Source organism: Podarcis vaucheri (genome assembly GCF_965113315.1).
Source record: "Podarcis vaucheri genome assembly, chromosome: 10".
Classification (NCBI taxonomy): Eukaryota; Metazoa; Chordata; class Lepidosauria; order Squamata; family Lacertidae; genus Podarcis; species Podarcis vaucheri.
In genome coordinates this window covers 19,544,995-19,563,192 of record NC_138748.1, presented here as the reverse complement: position 1 = coordinate 19,563,192, position 18,198 = coordinate 19,544,995, and the positions used below count along the sequence as shown (strand labels likewise).

Sequence of the window (18,198 nt, the reverse complement as noted above, 5' to 3'; positions counted from 1 at the left end):
ACCATGCTAGTAAATCCTCAAAGTTCATCAGTGTGCAAAAATATTTACTGGCCCAGCTGATCTAAACATACCTGTCTTAGTCACTTGTGGAACAATATTGATCCAAGGAAAAACTACAGCCACCCATCCCACAGTCCATTTCACCTGGTCGCATTTAGGCAACGTTTTACTTGTCATCTGCTACCATCAGAGAATTGCTGCCATGAATAACAAACTGTGATGGATCAATATTTTAACGCGACTCATTTTATACAAACTGCCAGGCTCAGTAGCTTTGGCTGGGTTCGTGCACTTAATTTTGAGTAAAAACAACTACAAGTCTTGTGGTGTCTTAAAAGACTAACAAATTTAGAATGACATTGCTGTCTCTCTTTGGAGTTCTTTAGCTCCAGGAGGGCCATTTTAAAGTAATTTGCAGTGTGTCCTAGATGGTTCTCCTACTGGCTTTTGAATATTGCCATTTCTGATGTCAGATTGGTATCTATTTATTCTTCTGCATAGAGACTAGCCTGCTTGTGCTATGTAGAATGCAGAAGGGCATTGCTGGCAGATGATGGCATATATCACATTGGAAGATGAATGAACCCGATACCACGAATGGCATTATTAGGTCTTCTAATACTTGTTGCCAGTGTAGTTATGTGGACAGAGCTGGCATCTAGATCTATCACAGGAGCTGTCCCTGTGTCCATAACTTTGTTATATGCCCCGCTGTTACTGGTGAGCAGCTATTTAAGGTGTGAGATCTGTATGTAAGGACGTACAAGGCCTACTATTCAAGGCCTGTGACATGGAAATGCCATTGTTCAGAATGGACTATAGAGCATAGGTGCTAAGTTTGAGTAGCTTCCACTGGAAACTTTAAGTGACAAGTGGTGTGCGGTCATTTTATTCTTCTAGGTTTGTCCTGTAGCAGATTATTACTGAGTAGCAGTCTGACCTAGTTGATTTGTTTTTGTATTTGGCATGTAGACTATAGTGCACAAAAGTTAATGCAATAAAAATCTGTAAGTCTTTACGAGTGCCACTAGACTCTGTTATTTTTGCTGCAAAAGGCTAATATGGCTGGTCTTTGGGGGAGTAATTCTGAGTAATTCCTTTCTTGGAATCAAAGCTTAGGGACACTGGATTTTTTCATGCTTCGAAGCTCTTTCTCCACAGCGTTCAGTACTACAAAATCTGTCTAGACTGCTTATGGCAAGTGTAACATTATATAGCCTGTAAACAAGGACAGGCAAATCCCAGCAATGTATAGCGAGAGAGAACAAATGGCTACGTGTCATATTGGGTAGTTTCCCCCTCCATTATTTTCTCCTTAAATTAACACGAAGTGTGTGGGAGGGAACTCTAACGGGATTTGAAATCTCTCAGTCTTTCAAACCAATACCAATGTAAAAAATACAGGGACTTAAGGCTAAATATATTACAGCCACAAAGTGCAAGATTCCCCTAAGAAGTGATGTATTAGAAAGAAACACATCTCTTCTGGTATCTAAGTACTGGTATTCTCTTTGAGAACATCCTTTTGTGAAAGAAAGTTCATGTGGATGCATTGTGCGACTCCTCACATAAGTTTATGAAGAAAGAGCGGCTTATAAATACCTTTATTTCCCTTCAGTTACAGAAAACTAGTTTAAATATAGATCAGCCCAGTTGTGAAGTTGCAGGAATAAGCATGTTATCCAACTTCAGTTATCTACTATGATTATCTTAGTATTGGGTGAACTTCTTCACATTACTGTTTTTCCCACTATGTATGACTTTTAAAAGTTGGTACTAGCATGCTACTGATTTGTTTTATTTAAAAATGCATACCTTTTTGTGTGTGTGTGTGTGTGTGTGTGAGAGAGAGAGAGAGAGAGAGAGAGAGAGAGATTCCTCCTGCTGTTTATGAGAATCTCCTTTGAACATGGCAAAAATATCATATACAATAGTACCTTGGAAGTCAAACGAAATCTGTTCTGTAAGTCCATTCGACTTCTAAAATGTTTGAAAACCAAAGCACGGCTTCTGATTGACTGCAGGAAACTCCAATCAGAAGCCCCGGAAGCCCCGTTGGACGTTTGGCTTCCAAAAATAGTTCGCAAACGGGAACAGTCACTTCTGGGTTTGCAGTGTTTGGGAGCCAAAACGTCCAAGAACTAAGCTGTTTGGAAACCAATGTACAACTGTAGTAACAAAACAAACACAATTTGGTGTCTTTGTTACATCTGTGGGGTTTGTTTGTTTGTTACTATATTATGTATCCTTGGATGAAGAGCAGTATAGAAATAATAATAATAATTTTCTTTTTCTTTACGGATGTAAAATTTCTATATATTTAACAACAGGAACATACCCTTAAAGCTTCAATCACAAGATCTCGTGCTTCCAACTCCCCTTCTAGAACACTCAAGAGCATCCGCAGTTCTGATCTGCTGAGATTGTCCACATCAAACTCTCTTTTCTGCAAAATGAAGGAAAACCAATGATTAAAACAATGTACACAAGTCAGAAAGTCACCTAATGCAGCAGGAAAGTAAAAAAAATAAGTACCCGTAGTTCTTTAATTTTAGTTTAAAGGCTTGATGCTTCCCATGAGAATAGGAACAAATGTGTTTGCATCATGGCCAATAAGCACCAACAACAGCATCCATGTGTTTGCCAGCATGGTGTGTGTTAGGGCTGGGTTTCAGTTTCATAGCTTTTGACCTGGCAATATATCGCAAATCATGATGTGTGTTTGTGTGCTATGCAAAAATCACAGTGTGAGGAAAGCCATGAAGCCAGCCAATGCATCTACATAGATCCATCCTTATTTCAGACATTATGATATCAGTATATTGCGATGTTTAGCTGGTGCTATATTGCGATGTTGAAAACCAGAAAATGCAGTCGTACCTCGGAAGTCAAACACCTTGCGACTTGAACGTTTTGGCTCCCAAACGCCACAAACCCAGAAGTAAGTGTTCTAGTTTGCGAACATTCTTTGGAACCTGAACGTCCGACGTGGGTTCCATGGCTTCCGATTGGCTACAGGAACTTCCTGCAGCCAATCGGAAGCCATGTCTTAGTTTCTGAATGTTTTGGAAGTCGAACGGACTTCCAGAACGGATTCCGTTCGACTTCCGAGGTACAACTGTATTGAAAACCCAGCCCTACCTGACAGTAAAAGCAAGCTTAATTAGCTGACATTAACTTGCTTCAAATACATAGAAGCAAAATTGACAGACTAGTAAGTTAAGAGAGTTTTTAACAACTTTATTTGTGAATTTTTAAACATAAAAAATTCAGCAACATTTCAAATTTAACAATCAATCAATCCACCTGCAACGTCTCCTCCCTCCCTCAATGGTTCCGCCAAAATTTCAATTTATGCTGCATATTATGGTTACTCTATACCTTTGTCTTATCACAAAAGAAAATGAAACTTCCCCTCCCTCTGCTGTTCTTACTCAAATCCTATTTGTGTTTTAAAATATTTACACTGAGTTTCTAAATATTCCACAAACATTTTCCAATGCTATTTAATGCCAATCTTTTTTTGATCTCTAATTTTTACAAGTCAAACTTGCCATTTCTACATATTCTATCAATTTTCTTTGGTAGGTACTGTCGCATCATGCTATTTTTGTGCATATAATATTCATGTGGCTGTAAAGAAATAGATTTATTTGGGGGGGTGCGGGATATCTGCTCATTATGCCCAGTAAAAAGACTTCCAGTCTTTTTGGGAGAGTTACCTTAAATCTCTTTTTTATCTCATTGTAAATCATCTCCCAAAAGTCCTTAGCCACTCTGCATGTCCACCACATATGGTAAAAGAAGTCATCTACTTCTTTACATTTCCAACAAAAAATTGACGTTGATTTGCTAATTGTAAGTTGAGAGGTTTTAAAACTGGGGTCGGGAAAGGGAAAAAAACACAAATCAGAGCAGATGAACGGCAAATAGAGCCTTTCACAAAAAGTTATTTGACTAAATAAATTATAGCTGCACAAGTGCCACTGATAGTCATTTTGCCTGAATAAATTAAGAGTTACCCTGCTTTAAAAGCAAGGGGAAAATACTCTCTGTAACCAACCCCTTTGGCCATTAGAACAATAGAACAAAATAACAATACCCAGAAGAAAAACATAACTTTCTCTGCCTGCCACCATGTTGCTTACTAGTAACTCCCCCTCAACCTGATGGGCAATAACAGCCAGGTAAAGTATTTCCACTTCAGGACCAAGCGTAGCACAGCTATTCCATTCTACTGGGTTTTATGACCTACACGCAAGGAAATGTTGCTCTAGGGTGACATTTGGCATGCAAAACTTAAACATGGGAGATTTTATTTAAACTTTAAAGAGCCTGCTTTGTTGTTGCATGAGAGTAGACAACAAAAGAATTCAAAATACAATTTCTCAGTTGATTTTTTGTTCCTGCAGCTATCAAATTCGTGAGCTCGGTATAATTTAATACCCAGTTGCACATAAGTGGTAGTTGCTGTGTGTCATTTGAAAGTAAGGGAGCAGGAAATATTATTGCATTGAAACACGCTTGTTACTTGAGTCAAAGAACCGTGCACAAAAATGCCATTTATAAAATGTCTAGAACTTCTGCTACTGGAGAGAAGCCTGCAGTCTTGCTTTAAAGTATCCCGGTCTTCTTGTGCTAACAGAAACAGAAATTAGCATTGTTGCGCCAATTCCCTCCTATAGTTTTCCCTGTATGGTGACGACACATCTCTTCAACCTGACCTTCAACATCAAAATGTATATTCTTAGGACTCGTCCTATTCTTGTGCTTGCAATTTGTTTTAAACTGTTTGAATGTGTTTTGAACTGTTGTGACCTCCCCCTTGGGATCTTAAAGTGAAGGATGGCCAATAAATTAAAATACCAACAGTGACAACGCTAACAGTTGCCCAGACAAGAAAGTTTCACTAACAATTTCACGAGCAACTGCCCAGACAGCAGTGCTTATCTGAGGAATGTTGGTAACAAATTCACAAAAAAACTGAAGTCTGGGATGAATGCGATCAGAACTAGGGAATCTCTCACCAAAATTTTGGAGAGGCTGCACCTCCACAGGGACATACCTCCACATGTGGCAGGATTGCCCTAAAATCCCACCCTTCTGGACAGCAGTCCTACAAGGGATAAGCACCACTCACATTATACAGGGCTTATAACCCACCTACTCTCAGCAGCCAGAAGCCTCATAGCTAGACCCTGGAGAGACCTGTCAGGAGTAAACATGGACCAATGGTATCAGAGTGTTTGGGAAACAGCCTTACTAGAAAAGCTAACCAATAAACTGAAACTAACATGGGGACATTGGCTCCCAGTACGTTTCTGAGCACAATTCAAAGTGTTGGTGCTGACCTTTAAAGCCCTAAACGGCCTCGGTCCTGTATACCTGAAGGAGCATCTCCACCCCCATCGTTCAGCCCAGACACTGAGGTCCAGCGCCAAGGGCCTTCTGGTGGTTCCCTCATTTCGAGAAGTGAGGTTACAGGGAACCAGACAGAGGGCCTTCTCGGTAGTGGCACCTGCCCTGTGGAATGCCCTCCCTTTAGATGTGAAGGAAATAAGCAGCTATCTTATCTTATTAAGATAAAGATTTATCTTCTCTTTAAAAGACATCTGAAGGCAGCACTGTTTAGGGAAGTTTTTAGTATTTAATGCTGTATTGTTTTTAACACTCTATTGGGAGCCACCCAGAGTGGCTGTGGAAACTCAGCCAGATGGATGGGGTATAAATAATAAATTGTTGTTGTTGTTGTTGAATGCCTTCACCCTGGTATGGCTCCCCTTTATCACATACACAGCCCAACAAGACAACAACAAAAATCCACCAACGGCATACAAATCAGTCTGGCTTACCTGACCCAACAAGCCCTCCCCCCCCTCACAAATACAAACAAACCCCACTGCGGACAACCACAGACAACCAACCACACCCTGCCCCCCAATACCTCTCACTACCAAGGAAATGTAATAAAGAAATAGAAAGATAACCTACTCAGCTGACAGAGACCCCAAACCCCACACATATGCTATACAAAACAATATACAGTGGTACCTCGGGTTAAGTACTTAATTCGTTCCGGAGGTCCGTACTTAACCTGAAACTGTTCTTAACCTGAAGCACCACTTTAGCTAATGGGCCTCCTGCTGCTGCTGCGCTGCCAGAGCACAAATTCTGTTCTCATCCTGAAGCAAAGTTCTTAACCTAAAGCACTATTTCTGGGTTAGCGGAGTCTGTAACCTGAAGCGTATGTAACCTGAAGCGTATGTAACCCGAGGTACCACTGTAAACCTCATCACCCCACCCCTCCTCTCACCACTCTTCTTCTCCAACCTTAAACTGTAAAGGTAAAGGTACCCCTGCCCGTACGGGCCAGTCTTGACAGACTCTAGGGTTGTGCGCCCATCTCACTTAAGAGGCCGGGGGCCAGCGCTGTCCGGAGACACTTCCGGGTCACGTGGCCAGCATGACAAAGCTGCATCTGGCGAGCCAGCGCAGCACACGGAAACGCCGTTTACCTTCCTGCCAGTAAGCGGTCCCTATTTATCTACTTGCACCCGGGGGTGCTTTTGAACTGCTAGGTTGGCAGGCGCTGGGACCAAGCAATGGGAGCACACCCCGCCGCGGGGATTCGAACCGCCGACCTTTTGATCGGCAAGCCCTAGGCGCTGAGGCTTTTACCCACAGCGCCACCCGCGTCCCTTAAACTGTACTCAACGCTAATGTCTCACAACAGATGCAATTGATTTGTAAGAAAGACTGTACAACCTGAAGAAAGAGAAAAGGCATGTACTTTTTTCAACCAAGGAAATTTTTAATAAAAATAATTTTTTTAAAAAAAAAGACCTAGGGAATCTCCTGCACCCATTCTCACCTCCACCCACTTCAACTGGAAACTCATCAAATTTCTACCCACTCCCCTCATGGACAGTCTGTGCTGTCTTCAACTTCCCTCTCCCATTTATCTTCATACTACAAGCTTTTGTCCTCCACCCTCATCTAAACCGAAAGACTTTGGGGTAAAAAGGTAAAGGTAAAGGGCCCCCTGACCATTAGGTCCCGTTGTGAGCAACTCTAGGGTTGCGGCGCTCATCTCCCTTTATTGGCTGAGGGAGCCGGCGTACAGCTTCTGGGTCATGTGGCCAGCATGACTAAGCCGCTTCTGGCAAACCAGAGCAGTGCACAGAAACGCCGTTTACCTTCCTGCTGGAGCAGTACCTATTTATCTACTTGCACTTTGACGTGCTTTTGAACTGATAGGTTGGCAGGAGCAGGGACCGAGCAACAGGAGCTCACCCCGCCGCGGGGATTCAAACCACTGACCTTCTGATCAGCAAGTCCTAGGCTCTGTGGTTTAACCCACAGTGCCACCCGCGTCCCCTAGCAAATCAGTCTATTTCTGGTCCATGCCACTATTGCAGGTATACACCCCAAGTCCATTCAGGACCACAGCCATAGTCATTTGTGGCTATCAAAAGAATTTCAACATGAAAAAGGTCCATTTAAACATGTCTTATAGAAGACACTTCACACTTCTAAATGTGTTTCGCCAAGTTTTTTTTAGTTGTATGGGAACATTTGTGTGACGCAAAAGCCATTGGATAACTAATTTCTAATCTGCACATTAGCCCAGGAGGTGCAGATCAGAACATAATTTGCAGATATTGAATTTTGCAAGCAAATCTAGTTCCAGGGAGGCTTAAGCCAATATACTAGTTAAATCAGGCATTCCCAGCCTTCGGCCCTCCAGATGTTTTGGACTACAATTCCCATCATCCCTGACCACTGGTCGTGTTAGCTAGGGATCATGGGAGTTGTAGGCCAAAGCATCTGGAGGGCCGCAGATTGGGGATGTCTGAGTTAAATGAAGAACTACATCAAACTTGTTCACCTGAATGTAATTTCATCAGTAAGCATCCTCATGCCATGCTCTCTAAAGATGCCATAGCTAAATCCTACAGCAGACACACACACAGGCACACATATTTTTAATACAACAGCCCCCCCCCCCAATGTGGCAGTTAGGCTTGTCCATGCTCTGCAATGAATATGTCACTCAGAGTTGGAGGGGAAATAATTAAACCGATATATTCTGATAAGCTTTGAAAGTTGTCCAACAGTGCAGTTCTGTGCATTTTTACTCAGAAACAAATTCTATTGTATTCAGTCAACTTTACCTCAGTGTAAGTGTGTGCAGTGGGGGGGAACGGGACCGTGGCCCTCTAGAGCAGTGTTTCCCAAACTTGGGTCTCCAGCTGTTTTTGGACTACAATTCCCATCATCCCTGACCACTGGTCCTGCTTTGCTAGGGATGATGGGAGTTGTACTCCAAAAACAGCTGGAGACCCAAGTGCTCTTGAGGATGCTGGACTACAACTCCAATCATCACTAGCCAGGCCTGATAGGAGCGGGAGTCCTGCAACATCTGGCTGGCCACGGGTTCCCCACGACTGGTGGGCAGGATTGCATTTCTCAACTTGTTCAAGCTTCAAAAAGGGATGCACCAATTACAAACTGCAAGCAGGCCTCATCCATTAATGAATTACTCCATTAATGAAACCATTAATAAATTACAAATTCAACCAAACTAGAGTGACTAAAAATGTGCAAATGCATATTTTTGTGGGAAACCTGCACACTTTGAAATGGTTGTGGAAAATCTCTGGATCCTCCAGAGGTTGCTGGACTCCAACTCCCATTAACCATTGGGCTTGCTGGTTGGGGCTGATGAGAGCTGGATTAAACAACAGCTGGAGGGACATTTGCTTCCTATCCCTCTTTTAAAGTCTCCAGGGTTGGCTATATGTCATCTAAATAATTGCCGGAGTAGAACAGCAGGTATGTTCTGAAAAATCACATAGGACCCCATCAGGAAAAGGAAAAGCAAAGCAAACCCTTCTGGTTTCTAATTAGATACTTTTCACAGTTCTTAGTATCCTTCTAACCAAACATCTTGCATCAAGTGTCTTTGGCAGTTTTTTTTTTCCTGGACAAACTATGGGGTTTCAAGAGATGGGGGGGGGGGGAGCTGCTTGCATGGTGCCAAAAATATGCATTATCAAAGGTACTTGAAAAGGAAAGTAGATACATTTGTAACAGCTCTTAATTCCTATGGGAGTGTCTGTTCTCTGCTCTTGAATTGGCCCATTAAAAAGCTTGCTCTCTGATATTTCTTTTTTACTTGATTTAAAAAATATATATATGCTTGCAGCAAGTACTGGGAAGATATAACAAAGGACAACATCTGAGCCAGTAAGTAAGGCTGCCTAGAGAGTCCCAGACCTGTTAAAATTCCATTGGTAGAAGACCTAAGGAAGAAATCTGAGAACCATATATTCAGAGCAGGTAAACTTCAGACAAAAAAAAAAAAAAAAGAAAACCAGGTTGAAAGGTCCATTAAGAAATCTTTGTCCTCCAGCTATTTCTACTTAACGCCATAAAGTCCTATCAATAAGAATGCTGTTGAGATGCACACACAAGATCACTTAACACTAAGCTTTGGCCATTAACAAATCATTGCTGCCCTGCTGTATTCACAATGAAGTGAGAAAAGAGGGCTTTCCCCACCTTTTAGATATCTAGGTAAAGGGACCCCTAACCATTAGGTCCAGTCCTGGCCGACTCTGGGGTTGCGGCGCTCATCTCGCTTTATTGGCCGAGGGAGCCAGCGAACAGCTTCCGGTTCATGTGGCCAGCATGACTAAGCCGCTTCTGGCGAACCAGAGCAGCACGCGGAAAGGCCGTTTACCTTCCCGCTGGAGTGGTACCTATGCTTTTGAACTGCTAGGTTGGCAGGAGCAGGGACCAAGCAACAGGAGCTCACCCCGTTGTGAGGATTCGAACCGCTGACCTTCTGATCGGTTTTACCCACAGCACCACCCGCGTCCCTATTTAGAGATCTAGGAAGCAGCATACTGAGTCAACCAACAGATTGCTAGCACTTTTCTAGGACTTCACACACGGGCCATTTCTACCCCTACTGGAAGATGCTGGGGATTGAACCTGGAATCTTTTAAATGCAATACCATTGCTCTCTACAACTGAGCAACAACAGTTCCCAAATGAATTTCAAGGCATGCTTACTGTGCAGGGTGGATTCTAATCTGCTATAATTATGACCAATTAATTAGGAAACAAGTTTTTACTAGTTTGATGTGGCATGTATGGATACAGTATAAGGATAAATACTGAATATGTTTTATAAGAACACATTTGTGCAATGGTAATAGCACAAATGCCTGTTGCTTTGGCCAGCTCATGAGATGAGAAGGCTCCCTGGAAAAAACCCTGATGTTGGGAAAGATGGAGAGCACAAGGAGAAGGGGACAACAGAGGGCGAGATGGTTGGACAGTGTTCTTGAAGCTACCAGCATGAGTTTGACCAAACTGCGGGAGGCAGTGGAAGACAGGAGTGCCTGGCGTGCTCTGGTCCATGGGGTCACGAAGAGTCGGACACAACTAAACGACTGAAGAACAACAACAATAGCACAAATGTCTTGCAACGAGCAACAACAAATCAAATCACAGCACAATGTTATGTGTGCCGACTCAAATTAAATCAGGATGAGTTCAGTGGGACTTAATCCCAGATAAATTGTGTAGCCTGAACCTAGGATTTCAGGTACAGAATACATAGTTTAAGATGTTGTTGTTAATTACTTGTACCCTGCCCATCTGACAGGTTCGCCCCAGCCACTCTAGGATTCCACAGATGCTGTTTCTTTGTAAGTTTAGAAATCTCTCCCTTGATTGGTTAAAGGAGATACCAGAATCTACCTTCCGTGATGCAGAAATGTTAACAGATACCAAGTCTGCTTCAGGCAGCTTTTGCATGAAATGTCTTTAAATAATTATTTTGTGTTATGCTACCCATCTGTCAAGTCCACCTTTTGCAAAACGAAGACATGCGTCTTCAGTATATATGTAAAAATCCTAGTACATTTTGTCATTCAACGCCATTCCATAACCAGTCCATTGGCACTGATACAGGCCTCAATCACAAGATCACCACCCATTTCTATTTTTTTTAAAAAACACTCAACAAGACAGAACCAAAGCCTGTCCTTTCTACTAAATTAGGTTGACTGCTATACTGCTGCTTTCCCTGTGGCCCATGACTAAGGGCCAGCACACTAATTTCCAAAGCTTTCTTTGCACAAGGAAGTGGGTTTTACTTGGGTGGGTAGTGCATTGTGGAAGTTTTCAAATGGTGTGTACAAATGAATCTTGGAAGCTTATCAGGAGTTCCTCAGTGGAACAGGGTGCTTCGTGAAAAGAAGCTTAGAATCATAGAATCATAGAGTTGGAAGAGACCACAAGGGCCATCGAGTCCAACCCCCTGCCAAGCAGGAAACACCATCAGAGCACTCCTTGTCAAGCCTCTGCTTAAAGACCTCCAAAGAAGGAGACTCCACCACACTCCTTGGCAGCAAATTCCACTGTCGAACAGCTCTTACTGTCAGGAAGTTCTTCCTAATGTTTAGGTGGAATCTTCTTTCTTGTAGTTTGGATCCATTGCTCCATGTCCGCTTCTCTGGAGCAGCAGAAAACAACCTTTCTCCCTCCTCTATATGACATCCTTTTATATATTTGAACATGGCTATCATATCACCCCTTAACCTCCTCTTCTCCAGGCTAAACATGCCCAGCTCCCTTAGCCATTCCTCATAAGGCATCGTTTCCAGGCCTTTGACCATTTTGGTTGCCCTCCTCTGGACACGTTCCAGTTTGTCAGTGTCCTTCTTAAACTGTGGTGCCCAGAACTGGACACAGTACTCCAGGTGAGGTCTGACCAGAGCAGAATACAGTGGCACTATTAGCTTGCTCGCCACTTATCATTTTCTCCTGTGCAGCTGTAGGAGAACACTTTATGTGTTGCAGGTTATACTCCCAGTTTAATTTATTTGGCAACAGTGTGGTTCAACAGCCCTCAGCCCCCTGCTCCAGATGAACTATGGGTGCACCCTAGAATATATACAGAATTCCTTGCAATGCCTGGGGGTTTCACGGCAATTGAGCACAGGTTCCTCAACAGATGAGCTGGTGTAGGTAGAGGTTTGTGAAAGGCAAAAAGTCTGGATGGATCTCAACTGCTACTTCCTCCACAGCCTGTGGTGTCTGTAATGCTCCTTAATACAGTGGTACCTCGGGTTAAGAACTTAATTCGTTCTGAAAGTCCGTTCTTAACCTGAAACTGTTCTTAACCCGAGGTACCACTTTAGCTAATGGGGCCTCCCGCTGCCACTGCACAGCCGCCACACGATTTCTGTTCTCATCCTGAAGCAAAGTTCTTAACGTGAGGTACTATTTCTGGGTTAGTGGAGTTTGTAACCAGAAGTGCCTGTAACCTGAAGCGTCTGTAACCCAAGGTTCCACTGTAAATGTACTTTATATATCAGGAGTTTCTGTCAAATGGTACAGTTCCCTCAGGGTTAATATGTCAGAGGCCGCACACCTGCAGGCGGGCAGGACTCAAATCTAAAACTGGGTGATGCATCCCTCTCTCTCTCTCTCTCTCTCTCTCTCTCTCTCTCTCTCTCTCTCTCTCTCCCTCCCCACCCTTCACCCTTGCTCACATGAAATGAGGCCAGAATTGTCCCCCCACTATTGTAAACAATGGATGTTAGCGCACTTGGAACCCATAAGCATTTACATCCGACAGATCACATGAACAGACCACACCTGTGAACCCAGAAAGCAGCCACCACAAATAATGATTGAAACAGCCTTTAGGACCATGAAGTCCTTAAGGCCAGTCTTATTAAGGTACAACACAAGCCACAGGAAAGCCCTTCTGTGCTATGAGCATCATGATGAAAGGCTTGGTAACACGTACAGCACACCATCTTTAGCATTTTTATACCCTGCCCATCTGGCTGAGTTTCCCCAGCCACTCTGGGCGGCTCCCAATCGAGTGTTAAAAACAATACAGCATTAAATATTAAAAACTTCCCTAAACAGGGCTGCCTTCAGATGTCTTTTAAAAATAAGATAGCTGCTTATTTCCTTGACATCTGATGGGAGGGGGTTCCACAGGGCAGGCGCCACTACCGAAAAGGCCCTCTGCCTGGTTCCCTATAATCTCACTTCTCGCAGCGAGGGAACTGCCAGAAGGCCCTCGGCGCTGGACCTCAGTGTCAGGACTGAACGATGGGGGTGGGGACGCTCCTTCAGGTATACAGGACTGAGGCCGTTTAGGGCTTTAAAGCTTGGTCCATCGTTTGAAAAATAAGACTTTGGAGCCGTCTTGTCCTAAGATGGCAACTAGAACATTCCGTTATGGCAGCTGTAACCTTGGTTTAAGGAGCTATTTGGTGCCCAACTGATATATCTGAGTTTCTAACACTGGTGGGGAGTGAGCCCAAAATGTGCTGCTCGCTCCCAGCCTGCCTTCGCGCTGCCTTCCCAAAGCTGGCTAAGTGAGGCACTGGGCTTGGGGAAGGAGGAGCTAGGCTCTGGCAGGCCCTAGACCCTCCCCACCTCCTTTCCAAAGCTGGAAAAGAGAAACCAGGCTTCATGAAGGAGGAGGGATGACTTGGGTCACCCTGGTCTACACCAACTAGCTGCAGTCGCTTTCCAGAGTTTCAGACAGACATTCTCCCCCAGCCCTGTCTGGAGATGTCAGACATGGAACCTGTGACTTTTTGCACGCTTGGCAGCTGCTCTGAGCTAGGCCCTTCTGCATCATGAAGGATGCCTTTCACACAGACTTCGTTGGCTATGTGTTCTTCAGCTTCATGTAGGTGTGAGGGGTGAATCACACCAACTGCCTTCAAGTTTCCCCTCATCCCTATTGCCATGGCAACAAAGCAGATACTCAGGTTTGCATCCCCCACATACCAACTGCTACGGTTTAGTTCAGGAAAGCTGAGAATGGGAAGAATCTTGGCTTCCTTCCCAAATATGGCCATTAAAGAAGTCTCTTCTTTTTTCAGTCATAAATTTCTTGCTGACATTAAAAGGCAGGCTTATTTTTTCCCATAGTATTCTGTGCATTTTTTCTTCTCCCTGCAGAAGCCTGCCAGTATTACTGCTGAAAGTTACTGGGTCCCCCAATCCCCGCCTCCACTTTCATAAGATGTCCTGGAAACAGCAGCTAGCATAAAATACCTCAAGGCAGTTGTGCTTAAAATGGCAGCCTTATGCTGAAAGTTAAGTAACATTAGAACTCCGCTCTATAACCATTGTCGTTCCTTTTAAATTGTTTATTGGGCTATCTATACTTTGAGGGCTGGAAAAACTAAGCTACATGGCTTACATTCAACTGAAAGCACTCCTCTGGAAATCTTACTGAACTTCCAAGTTACAAATTAATCTGGGCAAAAATCCAAAATCTATCTCTTAGTAAAGATACTAGCTTTTCTTCTTTATTCAGAAGAAAAACCAATAATGTTGTTTTAGTAGCCTAGTTACTTCAACACCATGTTCTCCTGGCCTCAGTGGAATTTACTCCCTGGTAAGTGTACCCCACACTGCAACTCTATAATGTAGCCTTTTCTAAAATGTCCTAACTGTTTGGAAAAATAAGGCCATCTCATTCCCTCTTTTTAGTTAAGTTAGGGAATAAATTCAGTATTTATGGGGGGGGGCAACTAGGCAGCTTGAAAAGTCTTTCGTATCAACCTCAAAGTAACAACTTTTTAATAGGGTAGCTGCTTATAAATAGCCTTCTGACTCCCTATATAGAAATAAGTGACCTGATTTTCAAAAATACTAAGCATAAAACCAGTCACATACAGGCTCCCTGTGTGTATGACTGACAGGTTCATTTAAAATATCTCTCTGAGTTGTATTACCAATGGCTATAGCTATAAAAAAATTAATTTACTCTTCAATAATTAGCATGTTTACTTTAGGAATCTCTCATACCTAAACAATAAAAACCAACTGATTCAGCTGCTTGCCTTTTCAAGATCTTTAAGCAGTTTAGTTCCAACCAGTTTGAATGGGAGTTTAATAAAGTGTTTGTACTATACAACTGAAAAATCCATTAAGTCACATAGAACGCTTAAATTCAGGACTCTAAATTGAGTAGCTCCAGGTATTGTTAAACATCAGAGCCATGCATGCAGATGTTTAACAACACATGTATACATATTTATTACACCCACACATTACGAGTTTGCTATAGGAAACATTGGCATAACAGTCGCAATGTGTGGTGCTGCCTTAAGTGCCAGTTTGGACCCATTTCACAGAATTTCCTTTAGAATAGATTTCCTTCTGATGTGCTAGGTTGTTGCCAGAAAGTCCTCCCCGGCCCCCAAAAGTCAAATTTTATGGCAGTTTCCTAAAATTTTGTTGTTGTTCCTGAAAAAAGAAGTGTTTTGAACATAAAAAAATTGATGACACCACAAATCAGTCTGCATGGACTACAGCAGAGAGACAGGAAAATGTCTTATAGAGTCAGACTATTGGTCAATCTAGCTTAGTATTGGCAGTAGCTCTCCAGGGTTCCAGACAAGAGTCTTCCAGCTGAAAGTAGGACTTTCTGCATGTGCTCTGCTACTTAGGTTAGGGTCCTTCCCCTGGCCTCATTTTGGGCCAGCCCCCTCCCCAAAATGCTTAGCAGGCAAATCAGAGGAGGGGTGACATCTTGATCTTATGTGCAAACAACTGCATGCTGCTTCAAGTGACAAGAGAATTTTGATTGGCAACTGTTGGGGCGGAGGGAATAATCAAAGCATGGATTTTTCCATGCCTTTCCACTTGCCACCCAATTAAATCAGAAAAGCGAGTGGCCTAGAAATTGACCTATGAATCAGAAAACAAAAGGGCACATCCGTGACAACTGTGGTTGGGCGGTAGGGGAGTCTAGCTAGGAAAGGCTGTCAAACAGCCTGTCAGGAGAAGTGGCAAACCCTAAAATCGGTCTTTACTTGGGGGAAATTTAAACAGCTCTTGTACTCGCGTGAGAGAGAGCCTCCAGCAACGATAGCAAAAAAAGAGAACAAGATAGATATTTCCTGTTCCACCACTTGGATGCAGAAGAGGGGAAAAGAACAACAGAGGATTAAAATAGGCTTATTGTTCTGGGGGGGGGGGAGAACCACCTGATCTTCAACGCCCACCCGCATCCCAAACATTTCCCAGTTTAAGTGACCCAGCTATGTCTCTAATATAAAGTCTTCAACAGAGGTAGGGATCCAAACGTGACCATCAGCACCCTTCCCAACCCCCCGATAATGCTTCTGGCAATATCCCACGCTTGTTATTCGGGGGCTTGGCGGGGCGGGGGAGGCAGCGCATATGGAAGGGGAGGGAATTAATTCCAGGGCGATGAGCCCTCCTCCTTAGAAATGGTTGCGGGCGATCTGTGGCTGTCAATGCTCTGTGACGCGCCGCCAGCCCACCAGGGCTGTTGGGGGGGGACCCTTGTGTTTCACCCGTCCCGCAAGCGAGGAGAAAAGCCCGCGTTCCTACAGCCCAATACACACACACACACACACACGAAAACAAAAGGGAGCCGCCTCCTGGAAAAAGCAGGGGATCTTTTCCCTCTACAAAGACCTCCTCGAAAGATCCCCAGATCGAGGGGAGGGGCGTCGGAGGGGCGGCCAATGTCCACCCATCCCCGCCAAGGGCGCACGATCAGAGCGGCGGGGCCTCCCGTGGTCGCCTCTCCAGGCGTCTCCGGGGTCCGTCCGGCTTCCCCTCCCCGATCTCTCTCTCCGCCAGGCTGCGATCGAGGCAGGAGAGATCCCTGGGGACTGCAGGTCTGCCTGCGCCCGAGCTCTCCAGCCCCCATTTCTCCGGGGGCGCAGAAGCCAAGACACCCTCCTTCCTCTGCGTAAAGACCCCTACCCAATGCGCGCTTTCCCCCCACAACGCGCGCCGGGCCCGCGCTCGCTCGGCGCGCTCCGCTCTCCCAGCCTCGAGAGGTGCGCCTTCTCCCGCTTGGGCGCAAAGCACCAGCCCGAGAGCTAGCCAGCGCGGAGCTCAGCCCGGCGGCGGCGGATAAGGGAGCCGCCTCCTCCAGCCCCGCGCCGCGCGCCGCAAGCCCCGCGCTTCGCCTACCGCTGCCTCCGGATCGCCCCGGTTGCCAGAGCCGGGCTCCCCGCTCGCTCCTTCCGTCGCCATCTTCCCACTGGCAGAGCGATCCCCGACTCTCAGCAGAACAGAGCCGAGCCGAGCGGCGGCCTCCGCACAACTCAGCTGCTTAACCCCCTCGGCGCCGGCAAGGATGGCCCTCCGAGCGGCAGCTTCGCCCCTCCGCCTGCCCGCCTCCCTCCTTCCCAGAGCGGGGCGGGCGCGGTAACGCAGGCGAGGAGGTGGAGCCAAGGAACCTCAAGAGCCGCGCGCCTGCCATTCCGTTTGCCTGCAGTCGGCGCTTCCACGGGGAAGGCGATCCGGTCGGGTCTCCAAGAGCGAGGGATGCTCTGGTCTTGGCCCATGCGGCCATATGTTGTTGTTGTTTTAGCTTCTTCTCCTCGGACAAGGGACTCTAGTTGCGCTCCCCAGATTTTTCTGGACCAGGTCTTCTCTGAAGCATCCTAGGATTCTGCTTTTACGCATCATGTGCGCGCCCGCCAGAAGGACCCAGAGCAGAGCAGCCGGCATGAAACAATAATATTCCCCTTCCCGTCCATTCATAGAATTGTAGAGTTGGAAGGAACACTGAGGATCATCCAGTCTACCTGCAATGCTGGAATATGCAGCTGCCCATACGGGGATCGAACCTGCAACCTTGGCATTATCAGCAACATGCTCCTTAAGTTTAAACTCTACAAACATGGTTTGGCAGAGCACAAAACCGCACTTTCCCACCTCAGGGCCACCATGACCTCAGCAGAAAATACAGTAACTTATCCATGTCGCTCCTGTATGAACAGGAAAAGCCGTATTTTAGGTGCCGACAGTATCACCCATCCTTCCATTTGGATATCTGACCTTATACTTTGTCCAGTCAATTTCAGTTTCACTTAACATGAAACAAAACCATGGTCACTTTATTGAAGAGCTGAGCTTTCCAAGCAAAACACTCTGCTACCTCTCAGGCCTTTTACTAAGGGACAAGCTAGACATGGAGTTGAAGATACCTTGCATTTAAACATGCACACTTTTTGAAAAAGGAAATAGCATTTATGGGAGGTGATTGTTATAAGGCTTGCAGCAGATGGAGATGAGGAAATTAACCCTCTTTCTGCTGTGGACCTGAGAAAAATATCCCCTCTGATGCTTTGTCCGAAATCGCCTGCTAGC

At 44.9% G+C, this 18,198-nt stretch overlaps 1 protein-coding gene across 2 annotated transcripts in view; it reads right to left on the bottom strand.

Moving 5' to 3' along the window:
• The window catches only part of CTTNBP2 (cortactin binding protein 2), a 122,156-nt gene extending 104,448 nt beyond the window's left edge, over nt 1-17,708 (bottom strand). Inside the window, exons 1-2 of one of the 2 annotated variants that reach the window (XM_082239439.1) lie at nt 17,014-17,708; nt 2,339-2,446 (exon numbers count right to left, since the gene is read on the bottom strand). In XM_082239439.1, the coding sequence (XP_082095565.1) occupies nt 2,339-2,446; nt 17,014-17,076 (171 nt within the window). In that variant the 5' untranslated portion in view covers nt 17,077-17,708. The remainder of the gene's footprint in view (nt 1-2,338; nt 2,447-17,013) is intronic. The other variant, XM_082239438.1, reaches the window with a different exon arrangement.
• Between the last annotated feature and the right edge of the window lie 490 nt (nt 17,709-18,198).